This window comes from Rhizopus delemar, genomic scaffold, assembly GCF_000149305.1.
Source record: "Rhizopus delemar RA 99-880 supercont3.22 genomic scaffold, whole genome shotgun sequence".
Taxonomy (NCBI): domain Eukaryota; kingdom Fungi; phylum Mucoromycota; class Mucoromycetes; order Mucorales; family Rhizopodaceae; genus Rhizopus; species Rhizopus delemar.
The window spans coordinates 235,443-252,125 of NW_027137848.1; the positions used below are offsets into that span (position 1 = coordinate 235,443).

The 16,683-nt window shown below is 41.7% G+C and overlaps 6 protein-coding genes across 6 annotated transcripts; 2 read left to right on the plus strand and 4 right to left on the minus strand.

Annotated features, from left to right (window-relative positions):
• Positions 1 to 165: 165 nt before the first annotated feature.
• On the minus strand, positions 166 to 1,159 carry RO3G_16795 (uncharacterized protein; the record flags this gene model as incomplete). The annotated part of the gene is made up of 5 exons (XM_067671379.1): positions 166 to 422; positions 482 to 509; positions 597 to 755; positions 810 to 851; positions 902 to 1,159. The coding sequence occupies 5 exons, from the start codon at positions 1,157 to 1,159 to the stop codon at positions 166 to 168; spliced, it is 744 nt and encodes a 247-aa protein (XP_067527480.1).
• A 4,421-nt stretch (positions 1,160 to 5,580) lies between these two features.
• On the minus strand, positions 5,581 to 5,967 carry RO3G_16796 (uncharacterized protein; the record flags this gene model as incomplete). The annotated part of the gene is made up of 1 exon (XM_067671380.1): positions 5,581 to 5,967. One exon carries the CDS (start codon positions 5,965 to 5,967, stop codon positions 5,581 to 5,583), a length of 387 nt encoding a protein of 128 aa, XP_067527481.1.
• A 322-nt stretch (positions 5,968 to 6,289) lies between these two features.
• RO3G_16797 (uncharacterized protein) lies at positions 6,290 to 7,839 on the plus strand (the record flags this gene model as incomplete). The annotated part of the gene is made up of 2 exons (XM_067671381.1): positions 6,290 to 6,305; positions 6,389 to 7,839. The coding sequence occupies 2 exons, from the start codon at positions 6,290 to 6,292 to the stop codon at positions 7,837 to 7,839; spliced, it is 1,467 nt and encodes a 488-aa protein (XP_067527482.1).
• Positions 7,840 to 8,819: 980 nt separating this feature from the next.
• On the plus strand, positions 8,820 to 9,206 carry RO3G_16798 (uncharacterized protein; the record flags this gene model as incomplete). Its single annotated transcript, XM_067671382.1, has 1 exon — positions 8,820 to 9,206. The coding sequence occupies one exon, from the start codon at positions 8,820 to 8,822 to the stop codon at positions 9,204 to 9,206; it is 387 nt and encodes a 128-aa protein (XP_067527483.1).
• Positions 9,207 to 10,387: 1,181 nt separating this feature from the next.
• RO3G_16799 (uncharacterized protein) lies at positions 10,388 to 11,410 on the minus strand (the record flags this gene model as incomplete). Its single annotated transcript, XM_067671383.1, has 1 exon — positions 10,388 to 11,410. The coding sequence occupies one exon, from the start codon at positions 11,408 to 11,410 to the stop codon at positions 10,388 to 10,390; it is 1,023 nt and encodes a 340-aa protein (XP_067527484.1).
• Positions 11,411 to 11,895: 485 nt separating this feature from the next.
• Positions 11,896 to 16,502, minus strand: RO3G_16800 (uncharacterized protein; the record flags this gene model as incomplete). The annotated part of the gene is made up of 2 exons (XM_067671384.1): positions 11,896 to 15,511; positions 15,571 to 16,502. The coding sequence occupies 2 exons, from the start codon at positions 16,500 to 16,502 to the stop codon at positions 11,896 to 11,898; spliced, it is 4,548 nt and encodes a 1,515-aa protein (XP_067527485.1).
• Between the last annotated feature and the right edge of the window lie 181 nt (positions 16,503 to 16,683).

Sequence of the window (16,683 nt, forward strand, 5' to 3'; positions counted from 1 at the left end):
CGTTATCTGAAGAGATTGAATCCGCCAATAAGAGGGATGAAGCAGAACAACAACGAAAGAGTTTGCCAACCGCAAATCCTCATTTACTTGAAGAGTTAAAGAAAAAATATCGCGATAAACTTATTGACGATTCAGATTCTTACAAATTTTCATAATAAAATATATTTATTCACTTAAAGACATACGACTTAGTCCACCACTTGCATCTTGTAAGTTGAATGTATTGTTATCTATTAGTTTTTGTTGATGAGTTCTAGCAACAGAAGCAGCGGCATTTGCACTTGCTGATGGAAAGGGAGTAAAGCTGGTAGGTGGACTTGATATACCAGTTAAAATGGGTGAACCAGATAAAGACACTGAAGGAGAAACAGCTCTACGCTTAAGAGTAAAGGCTGGATAAGGTTCAAATCTATCTTCTGATGCTATAACGCATTTAATTTGGGTCATTTATAATTGGAATTGTTACTATTGAGACTTTTACCTTTACGTTTTATAGTTCTGTAAGTTTGCTGTATAGGTGGCGGTAGGTTATCTAATTGAAAGTTCTTATTTCTTGTTATAAACGCATTCATAAGTAAGTTTCACACAAAACCTACTGTCATTTCAACTTCTGGATTCAATTTAGAGCATTGGTAATAAGGAAAGTCCATTACTTTTGTCCAAGAAGCAGCTGGCACATCCTGCTTAGTATCTGCTATTTTAAGCTGCAAATCCTTTTCTCTACGCATTTCAATGTCTGATAATCGGGTATCTTCCTATAACGGAAATTATTAAGATTTCAGAAAACAATAAACTTTTTTTGGTATTACGTCTGCTTGATCTATGACTCTTAGTAATGCTTTTGATTTTGGCTATTCAATGTAAATAGATGATAAATAATAATAAAAACTATTATTGTTACCAATAATGAACTTCTTCTTTGAACGTTTCTTCGTTCTGGATCACGTTTTTCTCGCAAGCTGCCTTTGTATTTATCGATCAACGTTTCATCTTGTATTAGTCGCAGAGAATGAGGAATTTTGGATATATGATTGATCTGCTTTGTTGGCTGTATTTTTTCAGAAGTGACGGAAGCTATTGAGCTTGCGTCTTCAGAGTCGACGCTCATTTTATTGTATGAAGAAGTAGAGGGTGAAGCAGGCTGTGAGTTGTCTGACATTCTATATGATGTTTCCTCTTCTTCTTCTTCTTCCTCACTATCACTAATATATCCTTTTTTAGCAGCTCTATACTTGTTCATATCTTATAGAGAAAAAAAAATATTCTTTCATTTTTTCCCTCTTTTTTTTTTCTCCTTCAGAAATCGTCACACAAGTTGAGCACATACAAAAAAGTCCTTTTTTGGTTTTATTGTAAGGGATATTTCCCCTCTTTTTCAGATAAGCCTGTAGAATAACCATTGTATTTCCTCGTTTACTTTATATTTCTTTACTTTACAAAAGTGGCTTTTGAAGATAAATTAATGCAAAAGCAAAGAATAAGCTGCTTTTAAAAATATTTTATTTGTATTTTATTGTGAGATGTCGAACATAGAATGTCCAAATGAGTTAAAATCGGTAGTGTTATGGTACATGGATCGTTGTATAGCGACTGTAAATAGAATAGAAAAAGAAACTAAAAAGAAAAAACCTGTTGAAACGATATGCTTTTTGAATAAAGCATATTTAGCATTTAAACAAATTGACATTTTGGTACATTAAATAAAACAACACAATAGGAAAAAATATTGACTCTTATTTCTCTACAGACAATTGCCACACCAGCAGTAAAATATCTAAGTCATCTATCCTGTTTACAACTACAAAATAACAACCTGAAACAGTTACCAGTGGAATTATGGTGCCTGACAAGCTTAGAAGAACTTAACCTGGGGTACAATAAGCTAGTGTCATTACCTACTGAGATTGGACTTTTAACCAATTTAAGAGAGCTTTTTCTGCATAGCAATGAGTTGGAAGAGATACCTTCAGAAATTGGACGATTAACTCACTTGAATGTGTTGGATTTGACAAATAATAAACTAGAATACTTACCTGGAGAGCTTTTGGATTTAGAATTATGGAAGTTTTGGATAGATGGAAATCCATTTAATTATAAAAACAACTACCCTACTCTACTGTCACTTAAAGCAATATGTACTCAAACAATTGGGACCATATGTTTAACAGATGAAGAGTCAAAAGCGATAGCCCAAGAAAGTTTGCCTGTAACAATGCAACAAGAGTTATTTAAAGACGCTTCACATTCCCTATCATGCTCTATTTGCAGTTCACCGATTTATCATTCGGGTCCATTTATATTACACAACGCTTATCTATTCAAAGCCTGTAGCCAAGCTTGCTTATTTGAAATAAAGAAAATAAAATTAAAATAAACAGTTGGATAAGCATTTCGTTTTATGAGCTATTTTTTCTTTTGTTTTATATATGTTCAGCAAATATAAAGTCTATCTAACACATGATATAATATGGAGTAAAGGAAAGAAAAGCAACGACGGATTTTTTCAGAATATTTGTAAGTGAGCAATATATTTAAAGTAATAAAATTTATTAGAGTCAAATCCTAAGTTTATTGATGTTACGATATGAATATGTCCTTGTATAATGGTAAAAATAACTAAAGAAGAAATAGCAACAAAGTTCAAGAAACAGTGCGGATACCTTTTGGAACTGATCTTTATTTTAGTTGAAGTTAAAGTACAAAACTAACTTAATGGATGTCGTCTATTGTTATCGTTCTTCTAATCTTCAGGTACTTTAGCAAGTGTCATCTATAATTATGATTATGAAAACTTTTCATTTGTTCTTTTGTATGTCTGTCATAGATTATCTTTTATTCTAGGAATTCCTCACTGATTTGAATAACGTTATTTTACGCGTTATTTCAATTATGTGAAAGATTAGCAATATTCCTGACATTAGATTGGACTTGGTTATTTTAGTTGATACTTCTTCTTATCAAAGAACTCTCATGAATACAATACATATTCTAAAAGAACATGTTTAATTGGAATTGATTGTATGATCTTATTTAAATAAACTTGTATTTTATTTTATTTTAATTATGATCTTGTATTAAGACTTACAGTAGGTCACAAAACTGCTGCAAGGAATTGCAAAATTCAGGTTTTACAGCTGGTTGTCCATGGGTACTGCACCAAACTATCTCAAACCTTGACTGTTTGTACCTCAATAGAAAGTGCATTTATTCGTCGATTATCGGATATGGGCAATGGTTATTGGTGGAATTTGAGATCGCTAAAGGTAGTATTATGAACATCCGACAATTTTTACTTGTTCACATATGTTTTAAATGACGAATTTTAATACGACCCAACCGGTTGCTATCATAGTTTTTCACATTCTTGACATGATTAGAATGATGCCAGTATATAAAAGCGCTTACAATTCCTTTATTTTAAATTTTATATTCCCTTATTTAAATTATTTCTCTTTTTTACCCTATCGTCAATCGCATGCCTAAACGGCTGTCAGAGGAGAAAATAAACGATCACAAACAGGCATTAACCGCATCCACATCAATGTATGATATTTCCAAGGAGCCTGAATTACATTAATCAACTGTTAGTAGATACTCTAGACGGCTGTTTTTAAGTAGGACAGTAAACACAGGTGGTAGACCTACAGTAGTCTCCAAAGTGACGAAGCGGTTAATCAAAAGAAAAGTCATGGAATGGGTTCTAAAGGCTTCTAAAGAGGCGTACCGGGAGCTGGTTGGATTTGGCTATGATATCTCATACCAGTCAGAAATTAACGTACTGAAATCAATGGAGTTCCATTTTCTGATAGAAAAAAAGAAGCCATTTCAGACAAAAACGCATACGTAGCATCAGTTAGAACGGGTCAAGGAGCATCAGGATTAGGCAATGAGTGACTGACAGCAAACAGTGTACTTTAATGAGACCAAGCTCAGCGTATAGGGCTTTGATGATGCTGATCACTATTGGAAACGGCCAAGTGACCTTCTTCAACATCATGACCTGGATTTTGCAATCAATCACGGAGCTAGCAAAATGATGCCCTGGGGTTGTATAATCTCTGAAGGACCAGGATATGCTTGCTAAATTTACGATGGAAACTTGAACTCGGGTGTTTACCAGCATATTTTGAACACTACGCTTCGTGATACTATGAAGTGCTACAATTTCGACTGGTCCAACATTTAGTTTTAGCATGATAATAACACAAAGCACAAGGCATAATCTACAATAGCCTAGTTATGTAGTCACCAAGAGAGCTATGTTAACTATTGGCCAGCTTAGATCCCCGACTTAAATTCAATCAAGCACGTAGGACATCAATTGAAGTTGAAATTCAACTATTACGAATATAGAGCAAAGAACATGGATGTGTTTTGGGAACGAGTTGATGAAATATGAAATGACTTCCATAAAGATCTTTGCCAAGGACATGTAGATAACATTCCGGAAAGAACTCAAGAGATTATTAATAGAAAAGTAGGACCCACTAAATATTAATAAATAAGTTCATTCCGTTCAAATTTTCATTTTTTCAAATTTTCAAATTGCGCGCCTCATACTTCCTTCAATACTTATCCAATAGGGCATAAACTCTTTCGGATTTTTCAAGACATGTAGAAGATTTACTATGTGGGAACAGAGGCAGTTTGTGCCGTTGTAACAGGATGTGCGCTACAAAAACCAAGAAAAATGGATTCCTTGCAGCAGTTTTGTGACCTATTGTATATTTACAGTGGGTCAAAATACCTCACAAACGTATGATGATTTTTACTTATTTTTGATGTAATTCCATGAACAATTGGCTCAATCATTTCAAATTTAAAACATAAAACCACCCATGTTTACACTAATGTGTGACAAAAGTTTAAGCTCAGATAATTAGCTGAGATATATTAAGAGACAGATACTTAAACTCAGTCTATTTATGAGGTATTTTGACTTTATTAATATCTAGTTGATCCACCCTTTTCAGCAATGACAGCTTGTATTCTTTCTGGCATACTGTCAATATACTTCAAGCATTGATCCTTAGTAAAGGAATTCCATTCCTTTTCCACTGTGTGCCACAATTCGTGCATGCTTTTTGCTCTATTTTCGTATATGCTTAGCTTCAGCTTGAGATGATGCCATATATGCTCGATTGGATTCAAATCAGGACTTTGGGATGGCCAGTCATCAATGTAAGTCATGCTGCTAACTTCCATATACTGTTTTGTAGACTTTGACCGGTGTTTTGGGTCGTTATCATGCTGAAAAATGGATGATTTCCAATCTAGGCCATAGTACCCGAGCGTGTCTTTAAGGCTTGTGCTAAGGATTCCTTGGTACACCTCTGAATTCATGGTGCCATCATATATCTGGCATGCATACCCGGATCCTTCACTGGTTGTACAGCCCTACAACATGATACCACCACCACCATGCTTCACTGTAACTTCAATGTGATAAGGCTGAAGACGATCTCCTTTACGCTTCCAATAGTATTTACAGCCATCCGAGCCTCAAATATTAATTTTAGCTTCATCCGAGAAGATGACACGTCGCCAGTCGTGAATGGTCCAATACTGATGCTTTTTAGCTTAAGCTAATCGAGCTTTCTTGTGCTGTGCAGTGAGTAAAGGCTTCTTCTTTTTTATCTCAGCAAAAATCTCCACAGAATGCAAAGCGTTAATAGCGGATTGGTACGACATAGAATAGCCCAACTCTTCCAACTTCAGGTGGACCTCCTTGGCAGTCCTTAATGAGCCGTTTAGGACCTCTCGCTTGATTAGACGACGAGTGATGTCGCTTACAAGGCGTTGTTTGCCTCCTTTCTTGCGAATCCGGTTAGGCATCCACTTATTTGCATAGTTGATAACGGTGTTTTGATGCACTCCAAACCGTTTTGCAACAACATCAGTCGATACATCATGCTCTAGTGCTGATTTGATGTCCATTTGAGCTTCGTATGGTAAGGATTTGGGCATTTTTGCAGACAGATGGATGATGCTGTAGATGGAAATTTACTTACGGATTAGCGAAAGAAAGAATAACCAATTCTTTTCCAAAGTTTAAATTTTATGTCCCGGGGTGACTGCGCTATCCGGGAAATATTTAAAACTTGCCGGAACATTGTCTGGAATGACCTATGGCGGAGAAAAGAAATAATTGATGGAAGTCAAAATACCTCACAAATAGACCGCCTCCAGTTCATAGTTACTTATTCGCTCATTTTTCAATTTCCGTCGTCGGAACTTTGTGCAAATATACTCAACGTATTGGACAGCACCTGTGCAAAATTTGAGAAAGATGCAAATATTATTGAGTAATCCAGAAGACTACAACCTCAAAAAGTGCTGAGGTTTGTGAGGTATTTTGACCCACTGTATAATGCATCTTCTCGCCAAGTCTCTGATCCGTCAATACCATCGTCCCAGTCCATTCCTTCAAATAATACATCATCACTCGTTCCGCTTACCATCGGTTTGTGGAATGCCAACGGTCTCCAGGCTTCCACAGTCGATGATCTCCTCCGTCACTGCCAGTCGTTCTCGTTGGTCTTTATCACCGAAACCTGGTTGCTTCCTCCTGCTCGCCTTCCCACCTCATGGCAGCAGTTTCATATCTATGGTTCTCCTGTTGCTGGTCAGTACCGTGGTGCAATGGGTGTCTCTACCTTGGTCTCTCCTCGGTGCTCACTGCCTGTGGTTGAATTCCCGGTGAATTGTAAGTATGCTCTTGGTCTGCAGTTGGGTCGTTCCTTACGGCTCATCTGCCTCTACTTGCCTCCTTCTCTGTCAACTGCTGAGGTACAGTCTGTCCTGGACTCTTTGCCACTCACTGATGATACGATCATCTGCGGTGATCTCAATGTTCGTCTTGGTCGTCTTGTTGGTGACTCTCGTACTAACATGCGTAGCTCTGTCCTTCGTCGTTGGTGCGACGACCATGGTCTCAACATCTTGAACAAGACACTTGCCTATGGTATTCCAACATACCTGACTTGCCGTGGTCATGCTGAGGTAAGCAGCATTGTAGACTACTACATCACCAACATGCCACTGGTCCATTCAGCAAGTATCTCGGTCGCCTTGGATCTTTCTTTGGGGTCAGACCACAAACTGATATCTCTCTCTTTTGAGTACTCGGTCCCTGTGGTCCCTTCCACACCATTTCCTTCGGCTGGTCCAGTTCGTCGCCTTTGGAATCTGTCTCGGTTGAAAGAGCCAGAAGTCCAGAAGCTTTATGTGTCTACCTTTTGTTCCTTGTCTGCTGCTATGCTTAACCAGCTTCAACAGCTGTGTTCAAGTCCACCGTCAACGCGTCCACCCATTGACCATCTTAACGATGAACTCAATGCGGCCATCTACTCTGCTCTGGACAAGTCAGTTGGATCTCGTACCTCAAGACCAAAGCAATGGAAAAGGTTCTGGACCTCTCAACTGCAAGCATTGGCTGATCGTCGCGACTGGCTCTACCGTAAGTGGCGTTGGTCCCTTGGGATTGACAAAGCTTATTGGTGGGGTCTTCATCAAGAAGCTCATGTCCGTTTCCGCACGGCTGTCAAGCGTGCAAAGCGAGAATCCTGGCGTGCCTTTTGTGACTCTTTCGCTCGTGGTGACTTTTCTGCTGCGGTGCGTAGGGTCAAGCAAGTCCATAACCGTCGTCGTCTTCAAGTATCATATGCCCATCCTGATGGTCCCGTCGCTGGTGCCAACGCTATGCGGGATCATCTTGCATCCGTCTACTCTGGCTCTGGTCTGCTATCCGGTCGTCCTCCATCTCTTACGTCTCCTAATGAATATGTCCCTTTTGATCTTGGTTCCGTTTGTTGTAGAACAGTAACTGATTGTAGTTGACATTAATACAGTGGGTCAAAATACCTCACAAACCTCAGCACTTTTTGAGGTTGTAGTCTTCTGGATTACTCAATAATATTTGCATCTTTCTCAAATTTTGCACAGGTGCTGTCCAATACGTTGAGTATATTTGCACAAAGTTCCGACGACGGAAATTGAAAAATGAGCGAATAAGTAACTATGAACTGGAGGCGGTCTATTTGTGAGGTATTTTGACTTCCATCTGTTGTAGAACAGTAACTGATTGTAGTTGACATTAATAAATATAAGTCTTAATACAAGATCATAATTAAAATAAAATAAAATATAAGTTTATTTAAATAAGATCATACAATCAATTCCAATTAAACATGTTCTTTTAGAATATGTATTGTATTCATGAGAGTTCTTTGATAAGAAGAAGTATCAACTAAAATGACCAAACCCAATCCAATGTCAGGAATATTGCTAATCTTTCACATAATTGAAATAACGCGTAAAATAACGTTATTCAAATCAGTGAGGAATTCCTAGAATAAAAGATAATCTATGACAGACATACAAAAGAACAAATGAAAAGTTTTCATAATCATAATTATAGATAACACTTGCTAAAGTACCTGAATATTAGAAGAACGATAACAATAGAAGATATCAAGCCACTCACTCAATAAGATATAAATATCTGCCTTCAATTAGAATAATTTTTATTTTAACTAAAACTGACATAAAGATCAGTCTCAAAAAGTACCCAAACTGTTTCTTGATCTTTGTTTTTACCTTTTCCTTTATTATTTAAACCATTATACAACACCATCAATTATTTCTTTTCTCCGCCATAGGTCATTCCAGACAATGTTCCGGCAAGTTTTAAATATTTCCCGGATAGCGCAGTCACCCCGGGACATAAAATTTAAACTTTGGAAAAGAATTGGTTATTCTTTCTTTCGCTAATCCGTAAGTAAATTTCCATCTACAGCATCATCCATCTGTCTGCAAAAATGCCCAAATCCTTACCATACGAAGCTCAAATGGACATCAAATCAGCACTAGAGCATGATGTATCGACTGATGTTGTTGCAAAACGGTTTGGAGTGCATCAAAACACCGTTATCAACTATGCAAATAAGTGGATGCCTAACCGGATTCGCAAGAAAGGAGGCAAACAACGCCTTGTAAGCGACATCACTCGTCGTCTAATCAAGCGAGAGGTCCTAAACGGCTCATTAAGGACTGCCAAGGAGGTCCACCTGAAGTTGGAAGAGTTGGGCTATTCTATGTCGTACCAATCCGCTATTAACGCTTTGCATTCTGTGGAGATTTTTGCTGAGATAAAAAAGAAGAAGCCTTTACTCACTGCACAGCACAAGAAAGCTCGATTAGCTTAAGCTAAAAAGCATCAGTATTGGACCATTCACGACTGGCGACGTGTCATCTTCTCGGATGAAGCTAAAATTAATATTTGAGGCTCGGATGGCTGTAAATACTATTGGAAGCGTAAAGGAGATCGTCTTCAGCCTTATCACATTGAAGTTACAGTGAAGCATGGTGGTGGTGGTATCATGTTGTAGGGCTGTACAACCAGTGAAGGATCCGGGTATGCATGCCAGATATATGATGGCACCATGAATTCAGAGGTGTACCAAGGAATCCTTAGCACAAGCCTTAAAGACACGCTCGGGTACTATGGCCTAGATTGGAAATCATCCATTTTTCAGCATGATAACGACCCAAAACACCGGTCAAAGTCTACAAAACAGTATATGGAAGTTAGCAGCATGACTTACATTGATGACTGGCCATCCCAAAGTCCTGATTTGAATCCAATCGAGCATATATGGCATCATCTCAAGCTGAAGCTAAGCATATACGAAAATAGAGCAAAAAGCATGCACGAATTGTGGCACACAGTGGAAAAGGAATGGAATTCCTTTACTAAGGATCAATGCTTGAAGTATATTGACAGTATGCCAGAAAGAATACAAGCTGTCATTGCTGAAAAGGGTGGATCAACTAGATATTAATAAAGTCAAAATACCTCATAAATAGACTGAGTTTAAGTATCTGTCTCTTAATATATCTCAGCTAATTATCTGAGCTTAAACTTTTGTCACACATTAGTGTAAACATGGGTGGTTTTATGTTTTAAATTTGAAATGATTGAGCCAATTGTTCATGGAATTACATCAAAAATAAGTAAAAATCATCATACGTTTTGTGGAATAGGCGTGTTATTTCTCTCGATTAATAAAAGTAATAAAATAAGTCGAAAAATCGATGAGTCTCTTGAACCTCTTTATTGAGTAAGGACGAGAGAGAGAGAGCCCATTCAATACAAACTACGTCTTAGAATATAATAATGTGATTTAGGGTCCGAGGTAGTACGGTATAAATTGTGTGGGCTGTTTATCGTATATAGCACTTTGGGCTATATATGATATACAGTCAAATTATTAGTTGAAGAATCTTTTGAGTGATCTCACACGACATTAAGAAAATTATTAAGGTAAATACGACACGTTTGTGAGGTATTTTGACCCACTGTAATAATATGTATTACTACACACCATTATAATGATCTTTCGCTGGAACGAGAGGCAGCATCGTAGTGATCATACAGGTCCATGGCCATGTCTTCAACAGGGTCATCACGGTGACGGCGGATAGCAGGTCGATCCCCCTTTGAGGAGAGCACCTCCGAGACAACTTCATCAGATACCATAGCGTTGGCAAGAAAGAACTTGGAAACAGCAACGGCAACAGGGTATCTTAAACGTTCTAGAGTACGAGAGCAGCGTTCGTTAACGATAGTAGCGATGGCAGTCAAGCGAGTGTCAATGGAAGCAGAGGCATAGGTAGGGTCGGCAAGGTGCTGAGGATCCAAAGGATCAAAATCAGTCAAGACAGGAACCTTTGCTCGTTCGAGCAGACCAAGGAGAACAGGCTTGTACTGCAAGTGCACAAGCAGACCAGCAACAGAATGTGCAGGAAAGCACACGTCAAGAACACGCCAGTTGTCAACACCAAGTCGACTGAGACGACGACGCGCCTCGGAGTAGGACATACGCCTAGATCTGGGGTTATAGACGTATTCGAATCCCTGATCACCAGAGACAGGTTGAAAGCCACGAGCAGCAGCAAGACGACGACGTACCTTATTTCGAGGCTTACCATTGGCAGCCACTACGGCCCAAGAAGAAGCTTCAGTGTCAGATGGCATAGTGTTGACATTACCATCTTCCATTTCAGAAATGGCGGAAGCAGCAGCGACATTTCCAACTTTTGGAACGGTTTTTGTGATTTTGACAGAACCAGAGTGACCAGAGGACGTCACGGAACCAAGCTTTGCACGAAGTGTTGCAATCTCTTCAGATTGCTCATTCGTCATTTTTTTGAGATGAGCATTTTCAGCTTGCAATTCCTCTAATTGGCGAAGCAGCCCATCATGGTAAGAAACTCTTTGCTCCAACTCTTGAAACTTGCTAAATAAGTCTTGAATAGAAATGGAAGCAGTAGAAACACCTGTTGGCACCACAGTTGGGGGTCGAGTAGTCGACATTCGACCAGATAAAGAAAATGAATGATTCGACATTGCAAAAAAATAAATGGTGAATAATTAACGCAGCGAGTTGAAAATTGGCTATTATATGCAAATAACTATGCTGAGTCGAATGGTGCAAGAGTTGTTGATGGATGACAAGTATTGAGCGAGATATGAGCTTTTTAAAGATTTAAAAAATAAAAAATTAATAAATCTTTGTGTAACGGTATGAAACACGAAAGAAAGATTGAGGGATTAGCTCAGTCGAAAATTTATGTGTTTATTTAAAAGATTAATGCAATCGACCTTTAGGCCATTATTTGCTAATCAAAGTACAAAAAGAGGATATGCATGACGCGAAAAAAAGTCCTAGCGACCATTTGATGGACCAAAAAAGAGGAGAGAGATAAAAGCAGCCAAAAAGATAAACCAAAAGAGCTATTCTGTAGAACATCAAATCCATGGTCTCCTCCGCATCGTGCACTAAAAGTTGTGGCAGTGGGAGGTAGAAGCCAGAGGGAAGATCCGAACACATTTCACCGAGACGAGGAGAGCGACCTTTCATGCCAAAGCAGTCCAGGTGAAGGATCGTTGGTGTAATCACCATCAGGGTTGCAAAGACGATCAAAGTGCCAAAGGATGGTACAAAGACTGACCCAGAACGGAGGACAACGAGCAGAAGGAGAAACAGGCAACAACGACAAGAGATAGTCAATGTGCAGCTCGGTAGAACCAGCAGGAGGGAAAGGAACACAACACCAGAGAGCTGATGGGACCTGAGGACAAACCATGAGATGCGCACGAGTGGTATGACCAAACAGACAAGCACAAGGACGGGGATCACCAGGTAGCCAACCCATACGCCAACGTATAAGCCGACTACGATCAGCACGCGAAGCAGGAACATACAGGATTGGATCCACACGCAGTACAGGACGACAGGCACGAATCAAGACTTGCTGTGTCGAGGCCAGGAACTGATCAAACTCTTGCTGTCGATACGCATGTAACCAGGTTTTGAGCCGAGAAGGAGCCGTAACTTCTGGTGGGTGATCGAGCACAATGCGTCGAGAGCGAAGAGTTGATAGTAGTGATGATGGCAGCGAAGAAGAGAGCAGCGACAAGAGACAGTCATCAGGCAAGGACTCAACACGGAGACAGAACTTCAATACCAGGGTATCAGCACGGAATCGCATCGATGGAAGATTGCAGATGTGTCGAAGCACAACTGTTGACGAGGACTTGTGGCCACCAACCATCAGTCGCAGACACCGGCTTTGAGCGCGCTCTAGCTCGTCATAGTCCTTTTTGAGCAGCTTAGAGATGGCTAGGCCATACTCTAACTTGGGACGTACAAACATAGCATAGAGGCGAGAAGAGAACAGCAGCGAGAAACCAGACCTATTGGCACCAATAGCAGACAGTTGGGCCATCTTGAGCTGAGCACCAGGCTTACGATGAGCGACCAGACGAGACGGCGAGATACCATTACGGATGAATGGAACACCAAGGTAAACAAACTCATCGACAGACGGTATATCTTCGTCATACAGTGTGAGACGGACGTATCTTGACGACGCCGGATCAGGCGCATTGAGGATGGCACACTTGGTGGGACTCCATCTGTAGCCAAGCACTTGGGAATGGATTTGGGCCAGGTCAAGCATCTGTTTGACTTCACTAGCAGAACCAATAATAGCCACATCATCAGCATACAGGAGAGAGTTGATAGCTGTTGGCGACGGAGACAAGGAGGAGACATCCAATGGCGGACCAAAAGGAAGACCAAGACCAGAACCAGAAGAGCCAGAATCAGAAGGACCAGGAGGACCAGAAGGAGACAAGGACGAAACCATTGTTGTTGTACGGGTGGCAGCAGAACGAAGAAGAGCAGGCAGCGTATTGATGTAGATCGAGTACAGATGTGGACTCAAGACAGAGCCTTGAAGTACACCTGTACTCGGTGTGAATGGAGATGACACTTGATTAGACATCAGGACCGCGATTGAAACATCATCAAAGAGATGAGCCAAGACAGAGACCAGAGCAAAAGGAGCATTGACAGCCAAGAGGGATTGCCATATGACACGTCTGTCGACGGTATCATACGCAGCCTTGATATCAAGAAAAGCCACAACAGGGAAATGACGCTTTCGGCGATAGTACTCTTGCATCAAGTCATGCAAGCAGAGGGCTTGGTCAAGAGCACTTCGCTGTGGACGGAAACCACCTTGAGCAATGTCCAATGGAGGCGAGACATCTTCTAGAATTGGGAAGAGACACATTTCAAACAGCTTGCGAATGATGGACGTCAAGGAGATCGGCCTAAAGTTTGACGGTTGATGAGGGTCGCCCTTCTTGTAGATAGGCACGACCTGCGCATGACGCCAAAGAGAAGGAGTGTATGACCATTGGCAGCAGATATCAAAGAGACGAGCCAGGATAGCAGCGACTTGCTTACGAATGGGGATAAGCATCTCTGTACGCAGATGATCAGAGCCAGGAGCTTTGCGTAGAGGTAGACGACGCATTGTGTCAGCAACAGAGTCAGCTGAGAAAGAAGAAAGACCAGAGCCAGAACCAGAGCCAGAGCCAGAACCAAGACCAAGACCAGAGCCAAGACCAGAATCAGATAGATCATCCTCAGAAATGGAACCAAGATCAAAGGGGACATGATCATCAGGTGATGGAAGAGGAGGTGGACGACTGGATGGTAGACCAGAGCCAGAGTAGACGGATGCAAGATGATCCCGCATAGCGTTGGCACCAGCGACGGGACCATCAGGATGAGCATATGATACTTGAGGACGACGACGGTTATGGACTTGCTTGACCCTACGCACCGCAGCAGAAAAGTCACCACGAGCGAGGGAGTCACAAAAGGCACGCCAGGATTCTCGCTTTGTACGCTTGACAGCCGTGCGGAAACGGACATGAGCTTCTTGATGTAGACCCCACCAATAAGCTTTGTCAATCCCAAGGGACCAACGCCACTTACGGTAGAGCCAGTCGCGACGGTCAGCCAAGGCTTGTAGTTGAGAGGTCCAGAACCTTTTCCATTGCTTTGGTCTTGAGGTACGAGATCCAACTGACTTGTCCAGAGCAGAGTAGATGGCCGCATTGAGTTCATCGTTAAGATGGTCAATGGGTGGACGTGTTGACGGTGGACTTGAACACAGCTGTTGAAGCTGGTCAAGCAAAGCAGCAGACAAGGAGCAAAAGGTGGACACGTACAGCTTCTGAACGTCTGGTTCTTTTAAACGAGACAGATTCCAAAGTCGACGAACTTGACCAGAAGAAGGAGATGGTGTGGAAGGGACCACAGGGACTGAGTACTCAAAAGAGAGAGACATCAGTTTATGGTCTGACCCCAAAGAAAGATCCAAGGCGACCGAGATACTTGCTGAGCGAACCAGTGGCATGTTGGTGATGTAGTAGTCTACAATGCTGCTTACCTCAGCATGACCACGGCAAGTCAGGTATGTTGGAATACCATAGGCAAGAGTCTTGTTCAGGATGTTGAGACCATGGTCGTCGCACCAACGACGAAGGACAGAGCTACGCATGTTAGTACGAGAGTCACCAACAAGACGACCAAGACGAACATTGAGATCACCGCAGATGATTGTATCATCTGTCAGCGGCAAAGAGTCCAGGACAGACTGTACCTCAGCAGTAGGCAATGAAGGAGGCAAGTAGAGGCAGATGAGCCGTAAGGAACGACCCAACTGCAGACCAAGAGCATACTTACAATTCACCGGAAATTCAACCACAGGCAGTGAGCACCGAGGAGAGACCAAGGCAGAGACACCCATTGAACCACGGTACTGACCGGCAACAGGAGAACCATAGAGATGAAACTGCTGCCATGAGGTCGGAAGGCGAGCAGGAGGAAGCAACCAGGTTTCGGTTATAAATACCAACGAGAACGACTGGCAGTGACGGAGGAGGTCATCGACTGTGGAAGCCTGGAGACCGTTGGCATTCCACAAGCCGATGGTGAGCGGAACGAGTGATGATGTATTATTTGAAGGAGCGGACGGACCATGGGAGCCATGAGAGCCATAAGAAACCAAAGGAGAGGAAGGAGTGAGCAAATCTGGGACCATACCAGAGGCAGAGACCGAGGACGCATTATAATGACAAGTATTACTACTCATCATTATAATGATCCAAAGCTGGATCGAGAGGCGGGACGGTCTTGATCATACTGATCCAGAAGCATTTCATCGTCGGCTTGATCAGGGTGACGAGGGAAGACAGGTCGATCTTGCTTTGGGGCCAAGACATCAGAGACAGCCTCGTCAGACACCATGGCATTAGCCAAGAAGAAGCGAGAGACAGCAACGGCAACAGGATAGCGCAAGCGCTCAAGGGTACGAAGACAACGCTCGTTCGAGATGTGCGCCATCTTTTCTTGACGTACCTCAAGAGACGCAGAGGCAAAAACAGGGTCAGCAAGGTGGTTGGGATCCAAGGGATCGAATTGATCCAGTACCTTGATCTTTGCTTTTTCAAGCAAGGCGACGAGAGCAGGCTTGTACTGAAGATGTACAAGTAGACCAACAACTGAGTGGGCGGGGAACGAAACGTCTAACACCCGCCAGGTGTCAACACCCAAACGACCAAGACGACGACGAGCTTCGGTATATGACATCTTGCGAGACCGAGGGATATAAACATAGTCGAAGCCTTGCTCACCTGTAACCGGTTGAAAGCCTCTAGCAGCAGCAGCACGACGACGGAGTTTACTTTTTGAACCACGTGAAGCAACAGTGGCCCAAGAGGAGGCAGCAGTACCCAAAGGGGGCGAAGAACCGGTTACTTTAGCACCATTATTGGCAGCAAGAGAAGCAGAAGAAGAAGCAGCGGTATTTGAACTTGGGGTGTCCATAGGGGTCCCGGCAGTTTGTGCGGCCAGTTGGGCACGCAGAGAATCAATTTCATTGGCCTGATTTTTGGTGAGTTCGACCAAGCGAGCGTTTTCAAGCTGAAGCTGCTCTAAGGCACTCAAGCGGGCAGTCAGATCTTGGTAAGCAGCAGCCAAAGACTGAAGAGTGACGTCAGCATTTGAATTTGCTGAGTTTGTTGAGGCGGCGGCGTTGGGGATCCTTGACCCCAAGTTTTTTCGTAAAGGTCCCATCGTTTTTGATAAACTTGAAACTGAAAAAAAGTGATATAGACTTGGTGTATTCGAAAAATTAAAAGAACCAAAAGGTGTGTTTTTGAAAGATGAATCGAATGGTGTAAAAATTGGAGATGGATGGCTTGATTTGGTGGAGTTATCGGCTTTTTTCGAAAAATAAACGAGTTTACCTTTTTAA